Raw genomic sequence first — 24,567 nt, forward strand, 5'->3', positions numbered from 1 at the left:
AATAATATACAAAACCAACGTGTACAAGCCACGGAGTTGAAGCTGTTCTGAGCCACAGGTAGAGCACCCAGAGACCTATCTTCTCCCCGCCTCTCCTCCTTCCACCCTGAGGACCCCTGAAAATCCCCTGCGGTTTAGAGAAACAGCACTTACAACTTACTGGTTTCGTTAGTTAGAAGCTTCTTTGAAAACATCTACTTTAGCAATTACAGAAGCTACATGTGATCCCAGGCAGTAATTCAGTTTTTGTTTTTTTAACAATGTGAGCATTTAATTGAACAACTGCGAAACACAGAAACACAATGAATCACAGAAGTTTAAAGACTAGAGAAAATTTTAACCCTTTCCATAGTTTATCCATGGGAACGCTAAACTCCTACAGCTGACCAACAGCATAACTCACTAGGCATCTGTCGCTTTTCCAGCCCACCGCAGAGCCCAGCCACACGGCCTACAATCAGTGGCAAATATTTCACAGACTGCTCAAATACGACTTTCTCTGCCCAATGCTTCTTACCTTGTTCTTTAGTTCACAGCGCCATTTTGCGCTAATGACCACACAACGCGTTAGTTACAATTACCTTTGAAACGCTTTGAAAGCAATCAATACAGACAAGGCAAACCCACAAAGCTTAAATCTAACCTTCTGCAGAATTTAATAGGTTTTAACAACAGGGTGAAATTGCACTAATACAGACCTCAGTTTCACCAATAGCTGGCCCTGGAGGTTAGCTATTGTTCAGTACTTTTGTTGACTAAGTCTTAGGGAGTTTTTGTCCCCATTTCAAAGTAAGGAGAAATGACATGCTTTTTGTTTAGCGCTTATATTTAATTCAGAAATCTGAACTCAAGATTACCTTTGGTTTTGGTTTGTTCCTCTCTGTTCTTTGAAGGAAGTTGAGAAATGCTAAAATTCTCTATGGAGCTCTAAATTAGAATTTTATATGTTGACAAAAAGGCAAGATGACCAGAGTTACTAGGTAAGAAAGTTCAGAATCTAAAAACACCTTTTCTTTTAACTTTCAAAATGAGACAATATCCACTTATCTGCATATATAGGCCTTGGACTTATTCAGTAAAGATTCTACTAACATACACGCAATGTAAATACAAAACTACTCTGTTTTATACATAATTTGGTATATAAAATAATTAACAAGTAGGAATCAAAAGAATTTCACTAGCATTACAAAATATAAAGATTAGAATAGTTGAATGATTTTAAATAACAAAAGCATCATTTCTGAAAATAAAATTTAGAAAAGCTACAAATGATATTTATTAAATATACAACAAAATTAGATACAGTAGTTGTGAAAAGTCATATAATCAAAATTGCACCAAAATCAGAAGGTAAATAGAAAAAGATACCTTCCACATTTCTCTAAAGACTACACAGATAAAAATAAATTTATTTGCAATAAATTAAGGAATTATTTTGCATTTGAAAAACTGGCAGGTGTCTTACATAACAATGTTCTTTAATTATAGTTAAACAAATAACAGGCAGGGAACTCATTTCTGCCTCACTCATATAAAACAAGCATTCTGTTATCTGAAAATCCCCAAATTTTTGAAAGGTTCAAATATTGTTGGAATGATTTACTAAATACTGTATGTGTGAACAGTTATGCTGGGAAATTCTTTAGGGATGTAAGAATGAAATATTGTATGAAAAAATTAGTTTAACAATTTATGCTGACATTACTTGAGACATCAAGAACATGACTTTCTCCCATTCATGGACATAGAGAAATACAGAATGAAGGAATAAAGGGTAAGTCTCAAGATTATGAAAGACTGCGTATAATGAAACAGCAAAGAAAGGAACCAGAAGCTAGTATGTGTGTTTGCATCTCTGTTATGCAACCAACCTTTAGCTGGAGGGAAAGGATGGGAAGGAAGCGACTCTGAACACAGTTCCAGTGGAAACTGCAGGAGCTCTTCATTATCTGTAGAAGCTTGAGGGGCAAGGAAAACACCTGTTATTTTGTAATGACCTATGGTTAACTTTTCAAAAATTAAGAATCTATGTCAACGTATGTACTTGGGTGTGGGTTTTTTTTTCTCTGCCTCATTCCAATTTATTCTGGCTGTACTTGCCCTGGCTTCTTCCTTGAGGACCTTTCATCTGCACAGTGATGAGTGGGGTGTTACCTAGCTTGATAGGACGGTTATGGATTTTAAAGGATTAATGCCTCTAAATCACTTTGAATAGCGGCTTGAAAATAGCAGGCACTCAATAATAATTATTATCTATACTTATCAGTTTATATGACACAACAGATGTTAGCTACTTTTGTTGATAAATACCTAACACAATCATTTAATACATCTGTCTAACATGAACGCGATGTGCAAATCTTATTGTTAAAAGTCTAAAAACAGCATTCCTCATATAAATACCATCTAATCATGTGTGAGAAATATCGACAGCCTTTTGTATATCTACAGTTATTTTAATAAACGTGAAAAGTGACAAATATCTCTTCAAAACGTAAGTTGCTTATTTAGCTGCCTCTACATTTTAATGAACTGCAATGTTCACAGACTGAATTTCCCATCGATCAAAGTTTACCTCTTTGCAGTGACTTCTCAACGTGCGTTTTTGTGGTCTGCAAAGCCTGATTTTTGTCAAAAGTTATTGCAACTGCTGTGACTGTAACCTAGAATGAGAGAAACAGTTGTCATTAGCACAATAATCATTCCAAAAATTAAGTTTCTCACAAATTTTTCAGCATTGCAGAACAACTTACATCAATTGGCTAGTCTGCCTTTCCTGGTTAAGATTTTCAACCAGAATTGTAGATGTCTAGGCATCTAAACTAAACCAAGGTTAACATATACAGCTACACCTAGATATTACCAGGAGCCCTTTCCAAAAGATGGGGACTGTGAAATCCCTCGTAACGAGTACTCATTCTGTTCTATGTATTTTGGAACAGATTTCAGAGCACATCTTCAGATAACCAGAAGTCAGAAAAATGAAAAGAATGACCTGATTCATAATAAATGTATGTTTTAAAACATTTTGAAAACAGTATGTGCTTAAGTTCTTTAATTATGGCAAAATTACAATATTAAATTATCATAAAAGCTAGAAACCTTCTTTAATAATAAACTGATTCTCAATTACCTGAATTAATTCATCTTCAGGCAGAGACACGGTGAAATTTACATGGCAAAGGCAGCAAGGAATCATAGATCGGAGTTTAAAATACAGGCTCTGCACAACAGAAAACATTAGCAATGTCACTTCAATCAAAACGTATAAACTCTGATTTTCTTAATATATACTACGTTAATGCGAGCAAAAAAGATGAAAAGATAAAATGAAAATGCCCACTTCTGTTTTGTCTATTCTTACATTAAGGTTATAATCTTAATACTTAAACAGAGAAAAAGATGTAATATTTGTAAATAAGTCATAAAATACTATAATAGGCTTTTTAAAAATTTGCACATATATTATTAAACTTTTACCTCTTTACTGTTTTTCTCTTATAGTATGATCTTTTATTTATTTATTTATTTATTTTTATTTTTTGTTTTTTTTCTCCGGTACTGGGAACCCAACCCACGACCTTGCGCTTGCCAGGCAGGCGCTTTTGCTGCTGAGCTAAATCCCCAGCCCCAGTATGATCTTTTAAAAGAGATCATACTCACCTGATAACAAAGGTAAGATGGGTAGATTAATTATATAAAGTGTTATAGACAATGTAATTATCGTCTGTAATTTCATGATTCGGGGAGAGGGCTTTTAAATAAAACTTAATCAGACAGTTCCTACCTTGAGCAAATTTTCACACAGATCATTAAAATGCTTATTGAGAGCTTGATTAGTCAGGTTAAGACTGCTTAATCTGATTACTCTCACTGATGTGAACATCTAAATGAGGGGAGACAAAACAATACACCACTTGATTATTTTTAACTAAATACTGTAACACTTGACAGAACTGCCAAGTAATGAACAATAATAAATTAATGTGGTTTTAAAAGAATAGCATTTTTAATTGCCATAGGAGGTAAAAAAAGAAATACTGTATTTAGATAAAACTTAAAATTAAAAAAAGGCTTACCTGTATTTCTGATGTCCAGTTATTTATACCAGGCATAATTTCTGTATTACAACTATAAAAGCCTGCCAAAATAAATTACAGTTAAAATATCCGAAACTATTTTACTGATTTTGGCACTAGTAACATTTTTCCAATTATTATATGAAATTTAACTTTCATTCCTCTCATTCTCTTATTGTAAACCACTGTACTTCAGGAAAATTTAAACCTTTCTAATAAATTATATGATTTTTTTCATGTATAAAGACAAAAGGACTTAGGGGCCGAGGATGTGGCTCAGGGGTAGATCTCTTGCCTTGCATGCTCAAGGCCCTAGGTTCAATCCCCAGCACCACAAAAAAGAAAAAAAAGATAAAAGGTTTTAAAAACATTTCCACCTAAATTCTATATAAATATTTCTAAATTATGTGTTTTAAACCCAGAAGGGGGAAAGAATATGACAGAATGTGATACAATATAATAAAAGCCTAAGGTTAACACTATAATAATTATGATTTACAACACTGGCATCTAAAATGAGTTTTATTTCAAAGTTGATTGCTTCCTGTTCACCTGGGGGAGGAGGAACATCAGTAAGCAGAGAATGCACATCTTCCAGGGCATCTGTGTCATCAATCTGAAAATTAGGATTAAAACTATTACATATTAGTAATAAATGTGTAACTACTTCAAAAGTTTAAAAATTACTCTTATTATTTACTAAGTAAATACGAATCCACAAAGAGCTGAGCCATTTTTCACTAAATCAAAACACATAACATGAAAAAAATTCTAATATCAGTAAATTTCTCTATCATTAAACTTTTTTGATATTTAAAACAAGGCACCGTATCAATTTAGGATCTGAATCTAAACTGCCAGAAGCTCCAAGAAAAGCTCAATGCAATTATCACCTCCAAAACAAAAGCATCCTTTTTCCCATGGGAAAGATCCAATTCTGTAACTTCGTCTGAGCTTTCTGACTGAGATCTCAGAAGTCTTGAGCGTTGTCTGGGTTCTGGGATAGGTGATCCAATAACCTCTTCAGATATCTCCTAAAAGAAATATACTTGCTTTATATCACATGAGGATTTTTTTTTTTTTGGTTAGTTATAAACTTTGATCTTTAATATTAACCAACAACTTCTAGTGGATTAAAAATAAGTCTATAAAATATATTCAACGAACTGGGTGTTTAAGTGTAACATTTATGACTACAGAAGATATTTCCTTTTTATTCATAATTACTGCCTTATCAATGCACTAATCTAGAAAGAAAACTGTCACAGATAAAACAAGGCAAAACTAACACCTATCACACAGACAGGACACTACAGAGAGCTCAGAAATTGATCATTCTTGGAGCATGTTAAAGTCCTAATGAACCATAAAGATTTAAAGATTCTCAAGATAACATACTAATCTTTTATATCCTTTTTTACCCAGTAATAATTTTTCAAAGCTTCACATAGTAAAAAGTGAAGTATGACAAACAGCAAATGTGAATCGATACATAGACACATACACTACGCGTGTACATGCAGTGCACATTATTAAGCTAAATGAGCTTTAGTAACTACAATGATGACCTTTTGACAATCAGTATATGGTATAACCCCATGTGGATTAGTGAGCTTTATCCTGTTGCACAGGCAGTCTTCTGAACTAAGTAAATGTTCTAGGTCATTGCTGGCCACAAAGAGGTATACCTCTTTGTGGAGACAAGGTAAAAATACCACAAGAAATGTGTGTACATGACCACAAGGGAAAAAGGGACAGCCTATACTGATGGACCACAGCATCTTTTTTAAAAACCAAAGACATAGGTAAGAGCTTCTCAGAAATAAATTTTTAATATTTACTGTCAGTATATACCTTGGAGGAAAGTCTACCACTGCAGTTCAGTCACATAATCCATGGATTACTTTCATATCCACCTATCTTACTTGTTTTATTTTAGTTTTTTTTTCCGATACCGGGAATCGAACTCACGACCTTGCATTGCCAGGCAGGTGCTGTGCCACTGAGCTAAATCCCCGGCCCCCCACTTATCTTATTTGTACCATAAATTATTCTGCCCTATAAATTTAACATGATGTGCATTACCATGGCCAAGCAATGAAAAACAAGAGTTACAACTCAGTAGTGAAGCAACTTGCTCATGTTTGAAAACTACATAAATGAAGAACCTAAGGTGGTAGTTCTGTCAGTGCAATGTTCTCACCACATTTTATGCTTTCACAGTAGTACAGAATTCTGTTATGCCTCTCTTCATTGCATCACTGACTCAATAAATGTAAGTGTCTTGTATTTAACACGTTTTAGATTCATGAGGTTTCATCACTAATAGTATTGGTCTAAAAGTTCTGGGTGTTATTTAATTGGTATCTTAATAAAAAACACAGTATATGCACAACTCATGTGTCTATTGAATCTGTAGAACAAATTGAGAATTATGCTAAAGGACTGTTTCTGATGTAAGGAAGGACACAAGATTCATAAACGGCTAAGTCCTTTTGTAGAAACAGTCATCTACACACAAAGTCCATATATGCTGGAATTTTTAAAATCACAATAGATTTACTCCCTCCTCAAAAACGTAAACTGTGTTACATGTAGTAGCAACTCAGTATTTGCTACACGAAGAAATAATTCACAATTAAATATATTTTGTCTTCAAGGGGCTCCTATAGTCCCTCAGTAACCACACTGGATTGGTTCTAGGACTCTCCGATATTAAAATTCTGCGGATGCGCAAGTCCATTATATAAAACGGTATAATAGCTGCATGTTACCTACACATATCTGTTTGTTGTTTATTTTCTTATTTATTTTGCAGTCTAGGAGATAAAACGCAGGGCTTCATGTATGCTAAGCAAGTAGGCAGCGCTCTATCAATGAGCTACCCTCCCCCGACACCCTCCTATATACTTTAAGTGATCTCTATATAATTTATATACCTCGTATAATATAGATACTAATAGTAAAACTAGTAGTATTAATAGTAATACTATGTTGTTCAGAGAATAATGACAAGATAAAACCTTGCTTAGTGCACACACTTAGTATAGCTACAATTTTATTTTCAAATATTTTCAATCTGATGTTAGCTGAGCCCATGGATGCAAACACATACACAGAAGCTGACTGTATCATATAATAAAGGAAGCTAAACATGGAAAACCTAAGTACCATAATACCCAAAAGACAAGATAACTGAAGTACTTAAAGTGGAATAGGAATACAATGGAGGAGGAGGCATTTTCCTGTGGGAACGGACCTACAGAAGTGATAAACTCTATTAAGTAAAAGAGTTCAGGTAATAGAATTACAACTAGTAAATGAAGAATAAATGGAGTTCCAACATGTAGCTTCACAAAGCATTCTCCTTAATCAGCATAAACGCTATGAGTAGATATTCAAGTATCAAAATACAATTACAAAAGAAAAATAATATACTGCAAATAAGCATTCAGTAATGTTAAGTACATAAACTTTTACAAAGGCTGTTTTTTAAATACTAATAAACACATCAACATGTTTATGGAAGTTAAAGAAGCTCTAAGTCAGTGTCCAATAGAACTATAAAGCTATAAAGCAAGCCATGTGGATAGTAAAAACAAAGCAGATGAAATTAATTTTAATAAAAGATTTTTAACATAATATATCCAAATATTAAAGTTTCTTTTTTTTTTTTTTTTGGTTTTTCTCCGGTACCGGGAACCGAACTCACAACCTTGCACTTGCCAAGCAGGCGCTTTTGCCACTGAGCTAAATCCCCAGCCCCAATATTAAAGTTTCAACATGTAATTAATGACAAATATTCATTCATTCTTTTTCATACTAAGTCTTTGAAATCTAATGTGTGTGCATTATATGTATGTATATTTTATTTATGTATGTATGTATTTATTATTTATTCATTTTAAGATAGGGTCTCACCATGTATTTCAGATAAGTCAACTCAAATAGTTAGAATTCAACAAAACTTTTATGTCCAAAAGAAGCTAACCCTAAAAAAATACTAATACTGAATGAAACCCATCTATCCCCACGCTGATTTCTCTTACTTACCGGAGGACTGATTTCATATAACTCTTTGTTCTTAGCAATCGTGTCATTTATCTTCTTCTGCATGTGGGAGATATGCTGCTCATATGAGCCATCGTTCGGGGTCTTCCCAGCAATCTGAATCCCACCAGGTGTTGGTAAAGCTGCTAAGTACACTCCTGTGGCAGACTTGCGAAAGGAATGGGGGATAATCAGAAAAACTACGTAAAATATATTGGTCTTTAAGTTTTCATGTTTAGAACACAGTCTTTGCTCAGTAGGAAAGACAACGAAGAATCAGCGTGTGCACAGCCACCTCTAGAAGGGCATGAAAATGTAACCGGTAACAGGGTGGTTTTCTCTGGGGAGGACCTGGCAGGGAGGGGCAGCTGTGAAAAGGGAATTAACTTTTCAGTGCGTACCCAACTGTACTTTTAACATTTTTAACCTTCTAATTATAAAAAATAAATTGCAGGCATAGCTTGGCAAAAACATAAAGAGTCAAACTTTAATGGTGACAAAAATACAAGGAAAACTTTTCTAAGTCAAGAAAAAAAAAAATTAAGTCCAAAAAAGACTGAACTTACTCAAGACCACAGTCAATAATAAATATGAGGAGATCTGAATCTAAGTGTTCTCCCCACAAACCCCAGAAGTTTTCACTGTACTGCTCTATGTCCTAATTAATTACAAAGAAAAATATTTTAGTTGATGTAGATTTGTTTTAAATATCTGATTAAGTAGCTATTAATTTCTGATGGTTTAACAGTTACTTCATACTATTATTAGTAGAAAACTACCATGGGAAATACAAGATAAAATTTATATGTGCATTTAGGTTTATACTAATACAAGCAGAGCAAAAATAAAGGATAAACATCAAACTGCTAACATCAATGGAGTAAAATGGGATATCTGCGTATTTTGAAGTTTTTGAATTTTGTTTTTGTTTTTTTGAGACAGTGTCTCACTCTGTAGTCCAGGCTGGTCTTGAACTCATGGCGATCCTCCAGCCACAGCCTCCCAAGTGCTAGGATCACATGCTTATGCCACCATGAATCATTATTTTTAAAAAATTAACCCAATGCCCATTTTGTAAAAGGCTACCCTAAAAAGGATGTGATACTCTGCTGATGTCTGCCCAGTAGAAGAAAATGATCCTTTTGATTTGCTCACTAGTTTATCACCACATCTATTCAACTGCAAGCACCCTTGCCGTGCCCACAAAGCCTTCGCACACTGTCCTTACACTTTCTTAGCCCATTCACTAAGGAGGCAAGAGCCTTGAGCGGTTAAGAACACAGAACACGCTGAGCCAGATAAAGCTGGGTTTGAAATACAGTCGCAGCACACATAACCGTAACACTTTTGAGGTGAGACCTCTCACAGCATTTGTTTTTTCCTCTTATGAAGTGAAAATAACATTACATTTGCTGCAGACTACTGGTTCAAGACACCTAGTAGCCACTCAATCAGAGTATTAGCTACAATGGAGCTACTCTTGCAATCTTGGCATTTAAATGCACAAATTATAAGATGGCACAAAGATCAATATGCCAAACAGTTACAACTCTTGTCACTAGTGATCAAGAAGGAACAGATTAACATGAATCAGCAAAGCAGCATTATTTGAGGCAGACCTTATACCTGTATCATCTACATGGGATTCAACCATCAGAAATATTTGGTACTGTTGGCAAAGTATTTTTCAACCTTTCAATATGAATTCACGTCTTAGTTTCCATAGGCATTCACCGATTACTGGTCTTGTATTGGGCATGAATTACAAATATGTCATTCCTTGTTAAGCACGCAAATTTCTACATCACTGAATTAAAATGAACACTTTCCCGAAATATCAAATATCTTCATATAAACCAGAATGCCTTCATTACATAGTTCTCTTGCTAAAACATTAGGATACCTAATCAGTTTATCACATCATACAATAATTCCCTTCATACAAATATTTATGTATTTGCTTTTATACAAGGACACATGAAAAAAGAAAACTAGTTGGCTTTTTAACTAAAAAGTATACTGAGAAAAGGATTCCCTTCCCTAAATTTCTGAAAATTAAGTATCTCTGCATATCTTAGAAAGATAGCGGAAGAATTCCAATTAAAAACTGCCAGTGACACCGACAAAAATTCTGGCTAGCAAAATGCTAGACATGAGAGGACTTCCACAAATATTGATCTGATTTTATATGATCAATTTGTTTCACAGGTACCTAGTTTTCTGGGTCTCTTGCGAAGAGGCAAAACTCTTTCCACTGATGTCTTCCCAGTAAGAACTCTGTACACTAGAGATATTTTTCTGACTCACAGTTCATCAGGCCTTAAGAACACATATTCCATTATACATTTCACTGTTTGTCACAAGTGCACATTTACAATAAACCTTAATTCTTTAATAACAGGCAGCATATCACATGTTTTGCTTTATTTTCTCCATTAAAACTAAACATTATTTTGGCATACAGTCCTCCGAGAGAGGCAATTTTGCCCCACATGGCACATTTGGCAAAGTCTGAACATTTTTTGGTTGTGACAGCTGGAAGGCACCATTAGCATGTACTGGGTAGAGGCTAGGATGTTGTTAAATATCTCCCTGCCCCAAATCTCACCAATGCCAATACAGGAAAGTCCAATTTTAGCAATATATAAACAATAAAATCCAAGGGGCTGGGGATTTAGCTCAGCGGCAAAAGCGCCTGCCTGGCAAGCGCAAGGTCGTGAGTTCGGTTCCCGGTACCGGAGAAAAACCAAAAAAAAAAAAAAAAAAAAACAATAAAATCCAGATCAATGGTTGTCACCTTCTAACCAAGCTACAACTGATAATTTCTAGAAATTTATGGTCATAGACACTTTTAAATTTGTGAAAGCCTACCACTAGATTCTTTACTTCCAGTGACATACCCAATCCTTAAGGTCTTGATGTCAGTTTCTTCACCTAATTCTTTTTCTTTGGGCGGGGCGTGTGCCAAGAATCGAACTCAGGACCTTGTACTTGCCAGGCAGGCACTTGTGCCCGTGGAACTAGATCCCTAGCCCTTACCTAATTCTTTTATTTTAAAAGACTTTGACTCACACAAAACAGAATCTTGCAAAACTTATAGAAACCACAAAATAAAACAAAAGCTTCTAAACTTACTGCGAGGCCCATCAACATATTTTCACCCACTGTGATCTGAATTCTTAGTCCAAACAGAGCGTTCATCCCCTTGAGTTTCAGCTTATTCATGAGCTGAGTATGCACTTCGTATTCCATAAAAGGCAGGAGGTTACTGATGGCCGTAGCATTGGCTTCTGCTTGTGCTTTCTTTTTTAAGCGACATAACCTAAAAGGCAAACTCAGTCAGTGCATAGTAAGTGAGCTATCAGCTTAAAAAATGGCCAGTTTTTGAAACTTTCTAGAAGTGTGATTAAAAAACATCTACTTGTTTCAAATAGGTGAAGATACAACAATAATCCTTTCTGCCATTTCTGTCACTGTGTGAACGTTCATCAAAAATACTTCAATGAACAAAAAGGAAAAATCTCCAAATCTCTAGAAATAATTTAATATTGATAAAAATTATTAGACAATATAATTTAAAAGCATAGGTTCCATAACCACTTGTGATCATAAGATAAATGGAAAGCAGAAGAAAAATCCATTTACTCATTTAAACGAACATAAGTTATTTAAACTTCTATTATATACTAAATAGGCTACCTTCAAAGAAACAATACTTAGACCATGATTTCTCAACAGTAGCAATGAGGTTCAGAAGGCAGTGGTAAAAGGCTATCTTCAACATGCTGAAGGGAAAATGCCAGCCCAAAGTATGTTTTAATGTAAAATAAACACACTTTTCAGGCACAAAACAGGTAATTCTTCACTAAAAGAGAAAAACAATCCCAAATGAAAGGTCTAGGATATAAGAAGAGAAAGGATAAATGGGTTAGAAATACATTTCAGAAGAAAACTGAACATGACTTTGTGATGAATCCGACGTGGAGAGGCTGAGAAAGGGGACAATAGTAAAGAATACCAATTCTGGCATGAAGAACCAGATAAAGGAGTTTATTTAAAATGAAAACAAAAGGCTAATGAAGAAGTGGAGAAAATCAGTTCAACTTTGAACAAGTATGAGATGCCTATGATATTTCAATATGGGGTGTAAAGTGGACAGGTATATGAGGTTCCAAAGAACATTCAGAATAGAATTATAAATTTAGAGTTCATAGATACATGGATACCACATACGAGTTCATAGAAAGTCCGAACCCACAGCTCCCAAAAACCAAGAAATGAGGAGTCAACAAGGAGGCTGAAGCCCAACATAAAGTAAGAAAAACAGAAGGTGCGACACTGCGAGACCGAAGGAATTTCACAGTGGAGAAGCGATCAGCTGTCTCACTACTGCTGAGACCTTCAGTGAGATGAGGACAGAATTCCCAGTGGGTGGTAATCCGCCAACTGTCAGTGACCTGACAGGCACAGCTGTCTGCTGTATGTTACACTTTAGGGGCTCCTATTCCAGTGCCTTTGCAAAGGCACTCTTTAACAGCTTAGTGCAATAGTAAAAGAGACATTGCAGAGCAATACTTCAAAGAAAAAAAACCATCAATTTACATAAAACATATTTAATGTCATTAAAAAAACTACACTGACTCTACACTGAGTCACATCCCTAGCATATAGGCAGGTTATTAATAATACTAATAAACATTTGTAAAGAACTGAAATGATTTTGCATATAGAGGTTTTTATACAGAGGGTATTTTCACTCCCAGTTGTATATGCAATAAAATACAAAGTTCCAATAAAATTATTCAGCTTATCCAAAATCGAACAGCTAGGAAACAATACATGTCTAAAAAGAGATTTGACTCTGCATCTCCTAACTTTTCAAGGACACCAAATATCTGTTTTTGCCAACATACCTTGCTTGAATAAGACAACCTTTTCCAACAACTGCTGCATCGGCGGGGAGGTCTATAGTTGTAAAGAGGACATCAGGAACTTTTTGTTTCCTGCAGTTATAGCAGTACGTGAGATGAGCTGGAAATGGCATATTCAGTTCATCATATGGAATATGGCAAAATCCACAGCCTGCAGGCAAATTTTCCTCAAGCCTATACAAATACATGAAGAAAATAAATAAATAGATGAATAGACAGATAGATAGACAGACAGACAGACAGATAGACAAATAAGGCATTGTGCCCAGGGTTAGACCCCTTGCACCAAAGAAAAAAGGTATTCTCGAAAAAAACCTATGAATTTTTTCAAAAATATGTATAATATATATAGTACTTATGTATAGGCTACACAACTTCTACCACAGAACAGTAGTACAAAGTACTACCACGACTGGTAAGAATTACAAGTGACCATGAAGTCAGAACCACACATTGTTCCCCTGAGAGAAAAGCCTCACAAAAGTAAAGTTACTGTGTATCTGTTCTGTTTGATGACTTACCACCTGAGCAATAGACCACTACAGTCTCAAAGAGATTTGGGGGGACACCACATAAAAACAGGGGGATGGAAGTCAGTGACAGTGTACTGGCTGAAAAATAGAAGTATTACAAAATTCCTAAGGAAAAAAATTTAAGCAAACATCCCAACAATTTGAAAAAAACAAATGCATTTAACCAGAAAAACAAGTTCAAAACTTGGCACACTGTAAAATCTTTAATTTCCAACAACTACTTTAGCCTTTCTGAAAACCCAAAATACCCAGTTCATAAATAACACACATATGACAAGTCAACCACAACGGTACCCCCCCCCCTCAACTTCTCCATTCAATGTAAAATGCTCATTGGACTGCACGCTCTTTGTGAGTCATTTCAGAATGATTAAGCATTCTTTTTCTGGTGTTTCGAGAGAGGGTTTCATGCTGGATTTTGCACTCACTTGTGTAGCCCATAGTAGCCTAGAATTTGAGGTGATCCTCCTGTCTCAGCCTCCCAAGTGCTGGGATGATAACCCTGCACCATCCTGCCCAGCTAAGCACTTTTTCAGTCACTAAATTTGAGAAAGTCAAGACAAGAGGATGGATGTACTTAAATGCCCTGTAACAGTACTAAACTGCTTTGAGAATTCACTATATCTATCAAAGCCACAAAACAAATAAAAAAGCATCAGGAAGAAGATCATTACAAGAGGCTTCTACACAGCAAGAATAAAACTAGGTTGGGACTGCAGCTTTAGCTGAGTGTAACTTGCCCGACACAACCAAGCCCTGTGTTCGAATCCTCTCCGCTGCGATAAACAATGAATCTACTGACATGTGTGAGAACATTTCAGGACAGGCAGTTTTCTCAATAGAATATTCCAACTGCTCACTATACTTCAAAGCGTCCCCTACTTCCGGTAAGTTTTAAGTGTCTAAGATAGAATGGTGAATACCCATTTAATGCATACTGACAAAAGGTCCTCTTCTAACTATCAGGGCTAAAACAGCTTTGTTACAGACACTTGAAAATCTGTAACAAATTTGAACAAACACGGAGTATTTTTACTTTCTTAATTTATACTTAGCATATTCATACTAAAGAAAAAAGCAAAAATAACTATGGTAGCGACAAAGGTTAATAAAATATTTTTATCCAGGTAGAATGATACCAAACTAATAGTTGGTTTATATATGTATATATATTTGTGTGTACATTTTTAGTACATATTCACCTATTTAAAAATACATACTATATATCTGGTAGTTTTCTCTAGTTATAGAAAGCATTTTTGATATTTATGGATAACAGTTCAAAAGTTTGCCGTGACCAGTAACTAAATAAACCAAAACGTGAGCTCACTTTACCTAACACTTTCACCATTTCACATGTATTAAAGTTTTCTCATGTACTTTTGTACAGTGTAGTTTTATGTTGTGAAATAAGCCTTTTTACTGTTTTGAAGGTGAAACAAAAGAGGAAGAGAACAGTCAAATAAATTATTTCTGTATTATGACAAAGCCAAAAAGAGTAACTTGACATTGTGCAATCTATAGACATGACTGTCACTTATCAAGATACTAGAGCAGCAGAAAATGTCCTCAAGCCAGTCTGTGAGCTCCCCAGGTAACAGTTCCTGGTACAAGTTCCTGCTGATGCGCAGCGGGCCACTAGCATGCATAGCTGGCCACTAGCATGCCTACTGTAAGAACCAATCAAAGACAGCCAAGTGCTCTGCCTCTGTTGGTCCCCTTTGCAACCAACCCCATAAAAACCTCTCTCCCTGAGCCTTTGGGGCCTGATATTTTGAGAATTCTCCCGATCAGTGCCTGTTGTAAAGCAAATCTGCGTCCGAATCCCGGGAGTCATTTTGGTGTTTCTGCTTGCCGTTGCACCTGAGATGATAATGTGTCTAATACAGTACAGAATCCCATACTCCTTACAACCACCAGCTCATTAAAATGCAGGGAAGTGCTTGGTCCTAACTTCCACAACACCGTCAGCCTCCCTTGTGGAGAAGACATATCCTGGCTCTAAGAGAAAAAGTCAACCTCTCCCTTCTCTGCCCTTCTAGACGTAAGCCAGGCTGCCATGACAACCTCTGTTCCAAACAGCCCTCCACGGTGCCGTCCTGCAGAAACCGAGGATTGAGGACAGCTGCTGTGCCGGATGCTGACAAAATGCAGACTTCTTCACTGCAAAAAAAAATACATTTTTTTTAAAAGTTAGTATTTCAGTCAGCGTAACCACGAACACATATCCATGATTACAACAGTGACAGATTTAAGTGGTACTCTATTAAATGTTAAATGATTTTCAGAATTACTTATTAAAAGCTATGTGAGAAACTCAAAATAATAGGCTAGTGGTATAGCTCAGTGGTGAAGTGCTTACCTAGCATGCACACAGCCCTGGGTTTGATCCCCAGCACCAAAAAAAAGTAACTATAAGCTACACAATTTCTATATAAATCTGATGGTAACAACTACACCTTTTATAATCACATCTCTCAGTGTCAGGAGCACACACCTGTAATCCCAGCACTGGGAGGTTGAGGAAGGAGAACTGCCGCAAATTTAAGGCCAACCTGGGCTATCTAGTCAGTTCAAGGACAACTGGAACTACACAGCAAGACCCTGTCTGAATCAATCAATCAAATCACATCCACGATACTTGAGAACATATAGTGTTAAATATTTACATAAGGCAAAACTAGCTACAGGGGGGTACATGCAGAATACAAATCACAAGAGTACAACAGCTACTCTGGGGATCAAACAATTTGAAATTAGTGCATGTTCTGCAACAAATGGACCATGAGGAATTCTTTACAAATTAAAAATTGAAACAAAGTATATTTAATATACCAGCTTCCTGAAAGATTAAAATGTTTCAAACTATACTGCTGAATCCAATAATAATCCATTAAACTGTATGAAGATTTTCTTCAAAATATAAAGCCTACAAAATGATTCTGAAGGCAACACTATGCAAGCATGTATGCTGCTACAGCTTAATCTGAACTTGAATAATTATGAAAGTGTCCAAAACAATATCCAAAATATACCAAATGGAGCTTCTATGATATATGTGTGTATTTATATATGATTTTTAACTGAATTTTTTGAAATTCTTTATTACATATGACAGTTTAAAAGTTAAAATAATTACAAAATCAATGTAAGTGCTGAATGATAATAAGTAACAGCCTAGGAAAGAAATGCTCAAAACAAGGACTAAATGTACAGAAACTTAAAAGCACAGGCAGAAAGCTTGAACTATGAGTAAGCAGAGGAACAGCAGGCTTAAAAGGTAAATGGGCCCTGAGGGTGTCAGAAGAACAGCACGCAGCCTCTGCAGGTTTTTAAGCAAGGACTTAAACAAGAGCACATGTACATTTCAAGGAGTTCGTTCCAGTCACGATAGTAGGTAGGACAGGTTAGAAGAAATGAGCAAAGGTGCATTTTTTTTTATTTTAAAGAGAATAGTACAAAAAAAGAACAATAGCAAAATATTATCATCATAGACAAAAACAAAACAAAGCAAAAACATTAAAAATGATACAGGCTTTCAAAACCAAATGATAGGGATTAACAGTGGTCATTGTATCACATATTGTTATCCTCAATGAAGTTGCTCAGACTACCAGATGTAAGAATGCAAGATTGATCAAACCATTAGAGAATAAAAAAACAGTAATGAAAAAAAAAAACATTAGCGACATTTGTAAGTAAATCCGTTTGACCAAGGCGTCGACTCCTGCACCTGTGAGCTGTCCTCAGCTATGCTGAGTGTAGACTGTCTGGCATGCTTCACAGGCGACTCTTTAGCTTTGAACATTCTCCCCACATGTCCTCCCTTCCTTTATGTAATATTTATCTCCCAAGATTCAGCTCAAGCATCATTATGTCAGTGACATTTTCTTCCAGTCCTCCTGACTCCCAGCCCTCAGGGATCCTGAAGCACGTTGGGATATTGCAATCATAAAATGCATTACACTGGCTGAGGTTGTGCGTGCCTGTAATCTCAGCACTCTGGGAGGCTGAGGCAGGAAGGTTACAAGTTCAAACCCAGACTGAACAACTTAAAGAGACCCTATTTCAAAATAAAAAATAAAAAGGTTTCGGGATGTGCTTCAGTGTCAGGCCTTGGGTTAATCTCAAGTACTGGGGTGGGGTTGGGGGAACATAACATGTATTATCCTTGTCATATTTCTCCAGAACAATATATAAATCTGATGGTAACAACTACACCTTTTATAATCACATCTCTCAGTGTCAGGAGCACACACCTGTAATCCCAGCACTGGGAGGTTGAGGAAGGAGAACTGCCGCAAATTTAAGGCCAACCTGGGCTATCTAGTCAGTTCAAGGACAACTGGAACTACACAGCAAGACCCTGTCTGAATCAATCAAATCACATCCACGATACTTGAGAACATATAGTGTTAAATATTTACATAAGGCAAAACTAGCTACAGGGGGGTACATGCAGAATACAAATCACAAGAGTACAACAGCTACTCTGGGGATCAAACAATTTGAAATTAGTGCATGTTCTGCAACAAAAAAGAAATGGCCTACAGAGGATTAAACAGCATGGCTCTATAATACACATATTTATTATAGTTTAATGATTTTTTCTCTAACGATAATGACCAATCATAAGACCAGAACATCTGGCAACATGAACTATCCAAAAATAAATGGTGGAAAAAAAGATAGCAGACGGTGAAAACAGTTTCTAGATGACATCAATCATAAACTTATGAAGGGGTTGGAAGTAGGATTCAAATAATGGCAGAACATCAAGTAAAGCCTGAACCCAAGAAAGAGACTGGGAAAATACCTACTTAAGATAACTAGGGAAAAACAAACTTGGTACAAGCAAGCAAATGAGACTGGCGGAAAAACAGTAAGTTGTAATCTGAGAGCATCAAAGTTTCAATTTTTTATTTATTTTTTAGTTAAGTTTATTGGTACAATTCAGGTATGATAATGATCACATTCATCAAAGGAATTTGTACCTGTAGGTGATCTATCTTGATGCTTCTTTCTTCCCCATTCCCTTCCCCTCCCTTCAACTCTTCTTCCCCTTCCTATTTACAGAGTTTTGTTTCTACGTCTACCCTTCTTTTCTCATTTTTTCTTTTCCCTCCCTCCCTCTCCCTCCTTCCCTCTGTCCCTCCTTCCCTTCCTTCCTCCCTCCCTTCCTACCTTCCTCTCCTCCCCGCTCCCTAGTTCCCCTTCCTTTTGAACAATTTCTTCCTATTTCACAATATATACTATAAATTTTGGTTCTTATTTACACTTTCAGTTTTCAATTTTTTGGAGTAGAGTATTTTGAACAGATAGCCAAGTCCAAAATATGGTTAAAGGCAAGTGGCAATGGACGACTTGATAATGAGAAAATTCAACCCAGGCTGCTAGAAGGGAGATAACCCTGTAAAAATGGAAGAGACAGTGAAGTTATAAAGAAAGGCAGAAAGTATGGGGGGTTGGTAACGGTGGAATGGCACTGACTGCAAAGTCATTAAAATGAAAGGCAGGAGCAAGAACAGCGCAGAACCAAGAGTATGGAAGCCCCTTCCTAACTTGGCAGAGTTAAAAAGAACTGTTTGTTAGCGGGACAAAGTTATGTCCCAGTTAGTAAGTGCAGGCAGAATGAGTTTACAGACACACTTCAAAGACACCTGGCAAATCCATTTACACAAGCTTGAGGGTTCCAAGTACCCTGGTGGAGGAGTTAGAAAAGTCATAAGCTGGAGTCAACTAGACCTGTAATTAATACTTCCCATGTGACATATTTTATGTGCATTCAATCCCTCAAAGACTTGGATACCACTATATTCTAAGGCTATACTATCACCACTTCAATGGATAACCTGAGACTTTCAGAGGAGTAACACTGCCTAACTCTGTCAGTGCTTCGGTGAGAAAGCCAGCATATCAAACTTGATCTAACGTACTAACAGGCCCATGCTGCAGACCACCCCAATACTTCTGTATTTTTTTATATTCACAGGTTTTCCCTTTAAGATGACAACCTAAATGACAGTATCCAGAATAACACACTGTAATCACTTACCAGATGCTAGTCGATTCACTGTAGCCCACGACAGCATGGCAGCCCAGTGCTTTAGCATGGGATTTTATTTCTTGTCTAATTTCTGCCCACCACGCATCCCGCGTTTCTGGTTCATCTGAAAAATAAATTTTAAATCAGTTCACTACTCAATAGCACACTGCGTATATGAACAAAGAAACATTTAAAATAAACATACTATGGGAGGTATAGAAGTATTGCTCTACGACAGATTTTTAAACTTCCTATTTTTAAAATGCTACTTCTCAAACATTTTTAAAGTTAGTGGCTAGGAAAAAAAAAGCACTACATGCTTAATTACTTTAAGGGACACCTATACTAAGTATTTTATTAGGCAGAGAATAAAATCTGGACCCAGAGTATCCAGCTTCTAATCTTACTGATACCCTATGCTTCACCTCACTGAAAGAACACCTCATGTGTCATATTCATAAATGTTACATAAATCCTGACTTCATTTCACGGTACTAATTTTTCAAAACCCACTATATTCTAAAGCAAAGATGTATCAAGGTTGAAAGAGAAAAAGCTGTATGCTAGTCATCCTTCTACAGAGATGTAAGCTCTAAAATGATAAGAAATAAAGGGACTAGCCAATCCTCCCCACCAAAAGCAAATATATTTAAAAGATTAATACAAAAAACAATTTGGGGAATATACAGAAGGACAAATTTCACGTGAAATGTAATAAATTCCATAAATGGAACTACAACTCAAAAAAAAAACAGCTTACACGGGCATGGTGGCATTTACCCGTACTGTAGTTCCAGTTACTTGGGAGGCTGAGACAGGAGCATCATTTGAACCTACGAGTTTGAGATCTGTCTGGGAAATGCAATGCGACCCTCACCTCACCACTACCAAAAACACACACACAAAAAATTTTTTTTTTTTTTACAGCTGGAGATGCAGCTCAGTGGTAAAGCCCTCACCCGGCATGAAAAAGGCCTTTGGTTGATCTCTGGTTGGAAAAAAGAAGGGAGAAGAGCAAGGGGGCTTAAAAATCAAAGAATTGTATGGAATTGTCATGGGAAGTGCTTCTAATAGAGCACTATAAATGGTACAGCTGTCACACATATTTCCTAATCACTTGTATTTAGCTGCAAACTATGGGCAAACAGCAGTTGCAAATTATAGTAACTTTATGTTCAAAGACATTAAAAACATAAACAGTCCATAATTAGTATGTCCTGATTTATTTCCTTTGGTAGCCAATGCCCAGTTGGAAACAATTTGAAAACGTTAAGCAGGGTGGTAAGCTTCTTATTGTAAATTTTCCACATGTAAGGCACTATTAAAACTGAAAACCAAATAATCCAATAGCACTTTCTCTTTTTATACTGAGACACACATTCAACTTTCAAAATGTTTTTCCAAATTAGTAAAATAAGAATTATACTCACTAGTAAAATAGTGAAGACAGCAAAGTAAAGAAAGGTTAAGAAGCTTGTGATAGCTCACATTCCTACGATGGGATTTTGTTTCCCCCACAGGGAGGAGATCAGCAAAAAGGAGAAATGAGGAGATTAAAGCCAGCACTATGAATGATGCCAGCCAGTTCTTGAAGTAAAGTTTTGGATCCAAGACCGAAATACCCTAAAACTTTCTTTCAGAAGAAAAGAAAGAAATGCAGACTTCAGGAAACTGAGGGAAAGATCAAAGTAGAAGATAAAATGAAGGAAGAGAAATAGGAAAGACTACAATACGGTGTTAGCAGTCAACATTATGAATTCAGAAACGTGTGCCACAACTAGTTGGCCGTCCTTTTCATATTTATTACTGTGTTAGAATTTCTTCATATTCCTAACTGATATGTATACATTACTATAACGAATACATTTTTAAGCCCATACTTGCTTTTGCTTCTAAGACATATTTATTTGAACATCCATTTAATATTATCTTTTCCTAACAGAAAATTTTAGTGTAAGACAAACTATTACTCCAGTAGTTGCTCTTTTATCAAATTATTCATGATTCTGAGAAAACAGATATCACAAATAATGACACAACGATAGCACTATATCTGTTTAGGAAGCTGTTTTCCTGAGATACTACATGAACTGTAGTCTATCTTTTCCTAAACTCACGAGTACAATCTGCTATTTACTTTTAAGCCATTCTAGAAAATTAAAATATTATTTTCTAAAGCAAGTAATTGTGCGGTTTTTAAAAAATAGATTTTTCTCACATTAGGTTGCCTGCATCTATACCACAAGTTATATATGATAGCTTCTGTTTTAAAAATGAATTTCACAGAAAGTACTCTGTAACACTTATTTTAAAATTAATTAAAAAATTGGAGGATGTTACTTAAATGATAAGAAAACATACTTAGAAATGGCCAGCACGTCTAAATGGAAAAGTATGCAATAATAATTCCTATGAGATACACATAACCACACAGAATACAGTGTTACTTTACATTAAACTTACCTTGGTATAACACATACAATAAGCAGATAATTAAACCAAACATCATGAAGGAATTAAGTGGCTGATTAAAAAAAAAAAAAAAAAGCCGAATGCAGCACAGGTGGAGCATTCATATTCTTCTGACAAACTTACAAGCAGCTTTTATTTTGACACATGAGCCACACAATTGCACATGGGGATGCCATTATTGTATTGAATCAAGTATTTACAAGTTTAATAGAAAGCTAGAGTTACACAGCATGGGAGCTAAGGAAGCAAATGGCGTATGTCCACACTGAAAGAATTTGTTAGATTTGGTTTCTGGTTAAAGCGAAAGCTCAAGGAAAGAAGGGTTTGCAAAGCAGGTTCAGCAATACAGGAGCCAGAAACAGTGCTATTTTGGCGCATGCTCGGATCAGGTGACGGTACAGACTGAAACTATGGCAGCTCACTGAAATGGTCACAGGAAGTAATGGCCCTAGGTTCTAGGTGGGAGCGAGGCAAGCGTACATGGGGAGCACTGGGCCACAAACTAGAAATTGTCTGAACAATAGTCATCGACAACTGCAAGCAAGAAGTCAAAGGATGCATTTTGTGGCTATTAAATTTAGGGGTTAATTATAATAAAATTTAGATTAAATTATTTATTTAATATTAAAGAAATGTTAAGTTTTATTTCAAAGTGTGTATTATACCTATGCCTAACATGAGCTAGAGAATCTCCAAGGAGTAATTATGATTAAGACTAACTTATCAATGTCAAATATTCATAAATACAGTATTTAATCGTTATAACAGAATTTTTAGGTTTAAAAAGTGCTAACTACGTTCTTGTAGGAAACACAGCAGTGAATCTGATGCTTCATTCATCTTACAAATGTATGAAACTGAGGCTCTACTATACTTATACGAAAAGCAGTTTGGCTTTAAAAAGTATGGCAACGATACATTCCATACATAAAACTGGATATAATTTAGTTATTTGAAGGACATACAGCTGAGATGTGACTCAAAACAAGCTTTTCAAGATATTAAGAAAAAAATCTCTTCACTTAAAATACCATGCTCCTCCCAGTAATCTACAGAATTACTTATAATTATAAAAGGACATTTTGGGAAAAATTAAAATTTAATTATTACACAAATTATATCACTTATTTTATGTTTTCTCCCAAAGGTCAAAACTCTTCATAGATAATATCACAAATCTTTTAAAATGCTTTCTTAATTGCAGGCATGAGCTGAACTCTAAGTCAATACCTCACTGGTACCCTTTTTAGGGATTATGTCAGCACACATGGGCTGACATCAGAATCAATTTATTTTTATTACTGTCACTTTTCTAGAGCATGGCCACAGCTTGATATCTTGCCATCTTTTTATTTTATAGTGTTTCTGAAGTGCAGGTAAAACTGGTAAGGTTCTTAGAATGTTAATTTACATCTCAGAAAGCAAGCAAGTGATCAGCACAACACAAAATATGCCTTTATTCAGCTCAATCCCTTTGAGATTTTAGATAGTTACATACTTGTAACTAAGAAACACTGACTACCTGGAGTTTTACATTCCACTCTATTTTTATACAGCTCCAGGAGAGAATAACATTGCCCTGGGAAATCTTTTAATCCTGAAACAAAAAAAGCAAGTAGACTGCTAATTCAACCTTTCAAATCAACAGGGGAGATAAAGTATGAGGTTGGATCAAGTAAAGCTTTTTAATATAATGATCATCTTCTTGTTAAGAATGGCATGAAAAGCTATGCTATGTCCCTCGATACTTGAAAGTGATACTCCAAACAATAAAAATCTCAAATGCAAATAAATTTCCCTTAATGAAACAGAAATTAAGAGAGTTCAGGTTAAAAGGAGTATACAACTTCAAACTGGGTAAGGATTAGTACCAGCCTGAGAAAAAGATACCTCTCGTAGAGGAAATGATGTACAAATACAGAGCAAACATCAAGACCAGGATTTGGGGATGTTAACATGGCAGCTGGCATCTAGTCCATATGGGACCAGAGTGAAGGCTTTGCTCTCTGTACAGAAAAGGAAAAAGAAAAACTCAAAATGTGATCTATTCCTTAACTGTGACTTCAGTTTTTACTTGTAACTGAACAATCATTATGCCACATTAATGCTAATACAGAAAGGCTGACATATCATACATGCTATATTTATGCCTTCTTGAACTTGACCTACTTCCTAAAAGGTCCTTAACTACTTTAGGCTTAGTTTTTGCATACCTGCTCATGAACACCTCTTAGAGTGAAGAGTCACTATTGAGATCAGAATTCAGATTTCAAAAACATCTACCACTTATCTCCACTTATCTACCCCCCCCACACACACACAAACCAATTGTGCATGAATTAGCCTAGACTGGATGTGCAGAAGATGTTCACCCGGCTCCATAATGGTATTCTCAGTACCCTTACAGTGCATATTACATGATAGGCACTCCACAGATATCCACTAATAAAAGA

At 35.8% G+C, this 24,567-nt stretch overlaps 1 protein-coding gene across 1 annotated transcript in view; it reads right to left on the reverse strand.

Moving 5' to 3' along the window:
• C2cd5 (C2 calcium-dependent domain containing 5) overlaps nucleotides 1–24,567 on the reverse strand; it is a gene marked incomplete at its 5' end in the record, with an annotated part of 89,455 nt that overhangs the window by 15,500 nt on the left and 49,388 nt on the right. The window contains 12 exon segments of the mRNA XM_005379074.2: nucleotides 1,875–1,961; nucleotides 2,579–2,666; nucleotides 3,137–3,226; nucleotides 3,791–3,889; nucleotides 4,083–4,144; nucleotides 4,635–4,698; nucleotides 4,976–5,116; nucleotides 8,136–8,300; nucleotides 11,268–11,454; nucleotides 13,046–13,237; nucleotides 15,664–15,759; nucleotides 19,652–19,766. Of these exon segments, the coding sequence (XP_005379131.1) occupies nucleotides 1,875–1,961; nucleotides 2,579–2,666; nucleotides 3,137–3,226; nucleotides 3,791–3,889; nucleotides 4,083–4,144; nucleotides 4,635–4,698; nucleotides 4,976–5,116; nucleotides 8,136–8,300; nucleotides 11,268–11,454; nucleotides 13,046–13,237; nucleotides 15,664–15,759; nucleotides 19,652–19,766 (1,386 nt within the window).

This window comes from Chinchilla lanigera, unplaced genomic scaffold (genome assembly GCF_000276665.1).
Source record: "Chinchilla lanigera isolate Chin_1 unplaced genomic scaffold, ChiLan1.0 scaffold00012, whole genome shotgun sequence".
NCBI classification, from domain to species: domain Eukaryota; kingdom Metazoa; phylum Chordata; class Mammalia; order Rodentia; family Chinchillidae; genus Chinchilla; species Chinchilla lanigera.